The following is a 9,076-nucleotide window of genomic DNA, read 5'->3' on the forward strand; positions in this document are numbered from 1 at the left end:
AATTGTGGTTACGTTTCGGTCCACGATCGCCACTTAATAGATTTCAACAATAAAAAGTATCACCCTTAAAATTATTTTTTTAATTAAATAAAAATGTAAGCATTAATTTTTTTATGTGATAAAACGAGATTTATATATAATAGAAACTAAAAATAAACTGTTCTATGTTAAGTTGATTGAGTATTATTTCCATAAAAGACAATACATAACCAAACGATGCTGCGTGTAATGGATAAAAGACGTAAAGTTATCATTTGTGTAAATGAAAACATACTTTTTTTGATAAATGTTGCCATTATGTAAACATTTGAGAGCTGCTTAGCTGATCACGGCTTCAAATCCGTTGAGTAGCATTTGAGAATACCATTTAAAATTGAAGGATACTTAAATTTAGGAGCCCGTCAGCTGAGTGACAGATTTGAGTAGTGTTTCAGTATTCGGCCGTTATAAATGAAAAATCGTAGTGCTCCTGCCAACAGTGTGCCCGAGCCTTATTCCCCGCACAGTTAATTAGTTGAATTCGACTGTGTACTAAAAGCTAAATACTTACAGCGAGTCCAACTGTTTGCAAACTGAAACTTAATTGGAAACACGTTTTTGAGAAACTTCGGTGATATCAAAAGAAGTTTAGTGCCTAAATCAAATTTGGAAAGTTGTACCCGGTTCCTTAATTTCGTCTAACGACTGGAAGACGGTCGAATTCTTTAATTATTTAGCGTTAATGGCACCAGGGCTTGTCCTTTGACGTCTCTGGTTTAATTTGGGATTCCGCCCTCAAATTAAAAATATAATGAGAGGGAGCCCGTGTTAATTGGAAACCGATCTGCGTCAGAGTTAGTTAAAAGTGTCGCCATCGGTGATTTGTTGGGCAGGTGCCGTTTTAGATACGCTTTCGCGTTGATTGTTTTTTTTTTAAGTTTGGGAATTTCATTATTTTTTTTCTTTTGTGTTCTCACTGATTGATGAGAAAAAACCCAAGTTTTTATTGTCTTGAATTTTTTTATGCAAAAAGTCACACCCAAACATGTGGTATTCCAAAATAAATAAATAAAAAAATATTTGTGTTAACGGTTCGGGCATAAACCGAGACACGATTTACTTATTTGAAGTATGAAGACAAAATGAAATTATTAGAGAAGATACTTTGATTTTTCTACTTAATGATTTTATAATAGTTACTTAGGTTTTATGAGAGATAAAATTGTACGTATATAAAAAGACTGGAATACCTAATTAATCGTAAAACGCTGCTTAATAGAGTCTAGACGTGTGAGGCTCGTTAGGATGCAAACAAGATTCATTACGCGCTGAACGCGATTTAAAACTACCCTCGAGGAGTCTTCGAACTGTTGGAGAGGGTTTGTTAGGAAGTGTTGGCAGACCAGCGGCAAGGATATTAAAAAAAAATATAACAGCTTTTGACTAAGTCTTAGTTGCACCACCTGACTTTAACCGTAAACATAACGATAACCGGTGTGTTTTGTATGGAGTTTGACAGATTTCTGACAATTGTTAAAGTTAAAGTAAGATGGTGCAACCCAGCCTTACAGAATTAAACGTGGCATTTGATGAAAATATGCAGTATTTTTTAAAATTATTCTGGGAGAGAACGATCTGTCACAAACTGAATTTAACGCCGGCGACGCCGCCATTTTCCTAGAGTCACTATTTCGGATTTGTTGTAAAGTGCGGTTATAGTTACGACATAGCGCGAATTTGTAGTAAAATTTAAAAAAAGAACACGGTTAATTTTGCTCACTGAAAAAATGTAGTGATTCAGGAGTAGAAAAATACCAAAAAGAGAAAAATAAGATAAAAGTTAATCATGTTGTCTGATTATGTTGTATTTGTAGAGTGACTTACTCTTTTCTTATCAATAATATCAATAGGATATTACTTACTTGTAGATACATAAAAATAATTTAAGTTCTTACTCCCTGAATTAATTAAGGTGTGAACGTCTCGTTAGATTGTAAACAAGATTCATTACGTCCAAGATTCGCTCGGAACGCCTTTTAAAACTACCCTCGAGGAGACTTCCCAGTTGGAGTGGACTTGTAGAGTGCTGCTGGAAAGATGTTAAGGAAATTGGATATATTATTTTACTTGTATTTTACATTATCTCGATTGAATTTAAAAGAAAATTATGTTTAGATAAGATGGAAAAGATTTCATTTAATAAGATTTCAATTATAAACGATAATGAAGTAGATACGATTATGCAATGGAAATCATTGTTAAGAATTGAAAAAATGAATTTCATAGCTATAAATGTATACCAAAATCTCATGGTAAATGGAGAACATAAACTTTGTTGTCACACTTTTCCAATATTTTTTATGCCATGAGATTCTGGTAGACCTATAACAGTATTTTGACTGTATGTACGCTAGAATAGTTTTTAATTTAATATCGAGGCATATTACATTTATTTTTAAAAAAGGCGGTATTAACATGATATTCTATACCTAGTTTTAATGAAGCTCTGGAAACAAAAAACCATCAAATTCTTATTAAGGGCAAATAGTTATCAAAAAAATGCTTGCAGAATTATGCACCTTATGCTCTGTGCACCACAGGGCACAAAAATAACGAAAACAGTAGAGCATCGCAATAAGTAAAATTGAGAAAACAAAACACATCAGCTCGTCACTCTGCGATGCGCGCTGCCTATCACGATCTGAGGGAATTGTCACATGCGGTTGATAAACAGGATGGTATTTTTTGGTTTTTGTTTTGTTAGGTTTAGGTTACCTATATTTTATTTGTTAAAGAAAGAGTTGAGAGTAATTTTCTTTTTCATATCTATGGGTATTTTTTCGACATGACAAAAATCTTTAGGTACCTAAAGCTTAAAGTTTTCTTTTGATTTTACTGTATTTTAACACGTTGATTGTTAATACGAATATTTAAAAAATATGTACTAAAGTATGTTAAGTATACGAAGAGTACAGTAGATGTATGAAAATAACTATGATAGCGTTCTCTCTATTTTTATGAACAATAAAATATTTTTTTATGGTCTTTGACTATGGACACATCCATAGTTCTCACTCAGTAAAACTGAAAAAGTAAGGAAAATATAGTCAAAACTATTCCAGAAATTCCAACCATCAAAACAAAGCACCTTTTACAGCTGCAATATTTTGCACACCTTTGGGGTCCCGCATTATGCATAACTGATAAGGGCGATTTCGTATGCATACGATCCTTGGCCCGCCTGTAATGACGTCGTGGCCCCGGAGGATAGGGCCAGTTTTTGAAATAATGTTTTCATGTCTTTGACTGATACGACAGTTTTCGTGTTACGACGTTATGGTTGTAAGAATTACCACTAGTAAGTGTGAGTTTTTTTAACACAAAAAGCTTTTAACCTCTTATTTATGTCTAAACAATGCTAGGTGCTCAGTGTAAGACTTTATGAGCAATCATAATTGCTTAACTTTAATTTCAGGTAAGTATTTACAATTTTAAGTTTACTTAGAATAATCTGCTTCTTAAATTTGAACCTAAAAATCTAAGTTTAATTATACTTACTTATGCCCGGTTGCTATATTCAAACTTAAAAAAAACTTATCGGCTCTTAGGCTGAAATAATTATGATAAAAAATAGTAGCGACATAATTTAGAATCATCAAGAATTGAGATTTGCACCAAAGCCCAATATAACGTTCTATTGAATATTATGTGTAACACTGAAATCGAGTAAGAATATTAGTTCGGAATTCAAAATTCCTATTGGAACTTAACATTCTTTTGTTTTTTCTCTTTCTTACGTGAAAGTGGCCAGCACTCTATTTGATCCCAGTTGAGTCCTGTTTTCTATTAGACCTCCGCTGACAGTGACATAAAAAGAAACTCGTTCGAAATTTAAACAGTCCAGTGGCGGGCGGTGGCGACGTATCGGCTGTCACATTACCGGCCGGCGTTATTATGGAAGTTTGTGAAGGGTGCCCACCCGCCGGCGCGACGCCGACCGCCGAAATGGACGCTGGGTATGTGTGGAATAGGCTTTTAAGCATTTTTTTAGGAAACTTTGATGCATGATTTCTGTTTTTCAGTGCACTTTCCCGTTGAAGGGCACCCGTTGAAGGGTTGAAGCAAAGCTAGCAATGAGCAATCATCAACATCAATTTAACTATTTTTTTTTTTTATATTATGTCCACTTTTCTGTTCCTTTTTTTGTTATTGTAAGTGTCCCAGAGTAAATTCAAATCTCTAATTAAGATTTGGCCGCATTATGATGAAATGCTAAAATACGTGAATAAGTATAAAACGATACGTGTCGTTATTCTGAAGGGTAACAAGGTGGGATTATTATCATAGTTTGTTTTTTCAATCAACAAATTATTCTTGAAATCTAGTTACCTCCCAGTTAAGTAAAGGTTGTATCCCATTATGCAAAATCATTTTTCTTCTATTATAAAACAAAATTAAATGACAGTCTCAAAAAATCCCATCAAAATTAAGCAAAAAATGAGTCCGCCTCCACACTCCCCGCCGGATGCCGGGCCAGCCTCAGAGGCGCATATGGTAATTCCTTATTCCGATACAAAATAGAGGCGGTCAGTTGCAATAATCCATCACGCGGACATACCGGGACATGTCGCTTTACGTATTCCTTACAGGTTTTGATAAATATTTGTTTCTTGTTCGGACACGTCGCGAATTGGACGGCCGGATCTGGTTTTGTGATTGGCATGGGTATGGAATGCGTAATGCTTTGTTTTGTCATAGATAAAGATGCTCTGCATGTTTTGTGGGAAATTGCTCCTGACCAATCTTGGGACTCATATTTTTTTTTGATAACCATGTACGGTTTAACCGTTGGATATTAAATTATCTAACTACTTAAAGAAATGTTTAGGCTTGTCACACAAACAATTTAACCATATTTTAAGGTACAAGATGGCCAGTTTTACCACCGTTCTTTTCTTAAGGTTTGGGACTTAGAACCCTAAAAAAAATTAATTAAACGATGATTTTGACAAACAGAGTACCTATTTATGAGGTTGAGAACTCTATCACACAATAATATTACGAGATGATAAAATATGAATATTCCAGCTATTTGGGCTGAGATGCGTAAACTTTCCACGTGGCTGTCTCCGACTGTCATTTGTTTTTAAAAATAACATAGGTAAGGTTATGAAGAAGAGGCCAGTGTCACCAAATTAATTTTCAGACCCCAAAAAAAACATCCAAATTATGGTGACTGTCACTGATAGTCATTTGTTTTTAAATATCACAAAGTAAAAAAGTGGCCAGCATTACCAAAATAAGATTGGAGCCCAAAAAAGCGATGATGATGACAAACGATGCATTCGTGAGGTGTTCCGTAGAATTACACGTGTCGTTGCGACTCTTTCACTCACTATCGCCATAACGTAGTAAAAACATACAAACTAATAAGCCTTTAGCTCACAGTTCAATGGTAGTCATTTGTTTTTAATTTTACGAAGTGAAAAAGTGGCCAGTGCTACCAAAATAAGATTTGGACCCCAAAAAAGCGATGATGATGACAAACGATGCATTCATGATGTGTTCCGTGGGATTACACATGTCGATGCGACTTTTTCACTCATTATCGCCATAACGTAGTAAAAACATACAAACTAATAAGTTTTTCGCTCACAGTTGACTGACAGTCATTTGTTTTAAAATTCACGATGTAAAAAAGTGGCCAGTGCTACCAAAACAACATTTGGACCCCAAAAAAGCAATGATGATGACAAACGATGCATTCATGAGGTGTTCCGTAGGATTACACATGTCGTTGCGGCTTAATGCGACGGAAACTGGCACCCCACTGACGTGACGTAACTGTTTAGCAGTCGAGGAAAAAAGAAATGATAGAATAATACCAAGTTGATTGACAGTTTCAGTATGGGAAATATGTCAAAATGACAAATCTTCAGTTAAAAGATATCTGACGATTAAAAAAATTAGCCCCTAAACGACTAAGTAACTCATACGCCTACTACAAAATGTATACCAGATTAGTAGTATTTGAAAATTGTTTATACCAGTAAAGACATGTAAAGTTAGCATAATGACGTGAAATTGGTATCATTTGTATGAAAACTATGACAATACACTTTCCAAATGGCACACACGGGTCAATTTCCCAAACACATTTTTTGAGCGGCGTAGCAAATCATATGTTTTTTATGACATAGAACTTTGATTTTTTTTTACATGAAAATATACAGAGGTTCCATTTTGAGGACAACATTATTAATGAGTATTTTCTTTTACAAATTCGACAAAAAATAATTGAACTAAGCGTTTCTAATTTTGGTGCAGTGTCCACATCCTTAATTTCTTACAATATGTATTTTTTTAGCTGAAGATCAAAACAGAACTTAGGGAAAAAGTATATTTTTGGATTATACAATCTATCTATTATCTAAGATTACCAAATTAAGCAAGTTTCCCAAATAACTGTGATTAAGTCACGTCCTTAAGTTTTGTCCGCGAAAAATTTATGATTTTGGTGTCAATAATGAAATAGCTCGTCAGTTTCTTTAAAGATCAAACAGGATTTAAACACTCCCATCATTCGTTAGGTTTAGTACCGCCCCCGCGAGCAGTGACGGCAGACGGGTGCAAGACCTCTGCGTCTTCCCGCCAAAAACGTAAATGTGTTGTTTTTTTTTAAACGGACAACAATTCTGCAATTTTGGTGTCTTTTTGTATAAGATTTCTAAGCTTTTCTTTTTAGTTGAATTCCTTGTATAATGTAAAGGAACTGTTTTCATACCATGTGTTAAAATGTTGTTGTTATATTTAAAACAGATTTCATATAATTTAGCTTTTTCAACGAGAATCTAATTTTGGTGAGTCAATTTTGGTGTTTTTGGTGGTGCACCAAAGCCTTTTTAACCGACTTAACTCCGTCAATTGTGAACCGATTTTCAAAATTCTTTTTTTGTTCTATAGGGTACACTTATGTGGTGGTCCCATTGTCACCAAGTCAGGATCTGATGATGGGATCCTAGGGAAATCGAGAGTAAACCTCAAATTTTGTAATAATGCAATACGTTTTCTAAAGTTATTCAAGTAGTCATCATCTAATGTTGATGAGGTAATGATGGAAGGTAAAACTCCTTAACGCTTAGGAGTTGGAGGATAATTCTTTAAATATTTTAGGTAGGTATTTACATACAGTTGTATTATTTCAGGTATTTAAGATGAGCTGATGATGAAAGGTCAAACTACATAAGTTAGGAGTTAGATGATACTCAATACTCATTTGTTGATACATACATTGACACATGATACATTGATACTTTTTAGTTGCCGATATTTAAAGTAGGGAGCCTGTATTTTGCTCGGAAGATTATTTACACTTGGATTGAATTAATTAATCACATTAAACATAGGTACTGTCCCTCTTCAGTGACAATAACAAGGACTAATCAATTAAAAAGCATGAAAAAAAATAATTTTAACAAAAAAATTAAAACCGACGCCAACAATCACTTAAAAGTAGAAAATAAGTACGTCGTTATTTATTTATTAGGACAATATACCATGATTAATATTTTTGGAGTCGGTGCTGGTAAATTTAAAACATTTCTGGAGCTTGGCACTAAGCAGGCTGGCACCGACATGACCGACTGACAGCATTTCTAATTTTGGTGCTTTAATATAAATTTTGGTGTTCTCTTAATTTTGGTGTAAGGAAAATCTAAAAAACTGCTGGACAAAATTTAATGTCTTAATCATTTTAGAAACAGTATAAGTTTCCAATAAATTTGATCTATAATTAAAGAATAAAAATACACAAATAACAATTTCCACCAAAATTAGGCAAAAATATGCACTTGTTGAAATTCACCCACCAACGATTAAAGTCACATAAAACCTGTTACCGTACAGTATGTAAGTTACTTACAAACTTACGTCGTATTATTTTTAACGGTGCAACCAAAGTGCCGTACCTTCGGTTAAATTTACTGAAACATTCAATTGTCTGTCGCACTATCAGATTTGTAATAAGTCGAAAGTTTCCCGTATGCGACTGCCAGCTACTACAATCACTTTGTTTTGAAGCAACGTATGTTCAAGTTATGTACTTTTGTGAATGTAAATTCGTGAATTTATGACGCTAGAACGTTACTATCTAAAACAAAAGAGGTGCGAAGGTGTAGGAATTGATTGGTTCGTTCGTTCGTTCGTTCGTTTCAGCCAAATGACGTCCACTGCTGGACAAAGGCCTCCTCCAAGGCTTTCCACAAGGCACGGTCCTGCGCTGCCCGCATCCAGGCTCTTCCCGCGACCTTTACGAGATCGTCGGTCCACCTAGTAGGAGGCCTGCCCACGCTACGTCTTCCAGCCCGTGGTCGCCACTCGAGAACTTTTCTGCCCCAATTGATTGGTACCTGCATATTTTGTTTATTACAAACAGATCCCTGAAACGTGAAAAAATCACAAGCAACAAAAATAAATAAGGAATAAACCTTGGAAGTTTATTTGTCAAATAATCCAACTTACTTTACATAATTGTACCTACTATAGGTACTAGACAAGGAATATAAACTTACCTTTTTTTTGCAAATATTTACATTCATTATTTTGTAAAAACGCTTAGGCATTAACGAGAAAAGCTGTTTGTTAACGTATTTGAAAAATTTGCGAATCCTACCTACCTGCTGAAAGACATGTAACAATCACTTTGTTTTTCCCAAGTTGGTATAATATGCTAAAGTTATTGTACTAAGAATTCTCGTGAATATGAATTGTGAATTTGTGATATTATTATTAAGAGCTCGGCAATCTGCGAAGAAATATCTACATAATATCTACGTCTGATATTACCTATTCAAAATATGTTCCTCGACTGATGTTAATAATGAAAGTTTGGCGGCGTGGGAGAAGGTATTTAATTTACTTTTACGTTTCTGTTAATAAGTATTGGAATCTGTAAAATTGGTCACACTAATGTGGATATCAAGCAATTTTATTCAACTTTCAGTCACCTACTGCTTCAATTAAGGTTTGGATTGCTTAGTTTCAATGGAATTTATTATTATAATTTCGATTAGTGTTCAGCTTTAATTTGGATTGGGGT

General features: G+C 34.4%; 1 protein-coding gene across 1 annotated transcript in view; it reads right to left on the reverse strand.

Moving 5' to 3' along the window:
- Positions 1-1,652, reverse strand: part of LOC114358323 (N-terminal kinase-like protein) — an 8,208-nt gene extending 6,556 nt beyond the window's left edge. The window contains exon 1 of the mRNA XM_028312255.1: positions 1,626-1,652. Coding sequence (XP_028168056.1) covers positions 1,626-1,652 — 27 coding nt within the window. The remainder of the gene's footprint in view (positions 1-1,625) is intronic.
- Positions 1,653-9,076: the final 7,424 nt, after the last annotated feature.

Source organism: Ostrinia furnacalis, unplaced genomic scaffold, assembly GCF_004193835.3.
Source record: "Ostrinia furnacalis isolate ACB-3 unplaced genomic scaffold, ASM419383v2 OfSCF3843, whole genome shotgun sequence".
NCBI lineage: Eukaryota > Metazoa > Arthropoda > Insecta > Lepidoptera > Crambidae > Ostrinia > Ostrinia furnacalis.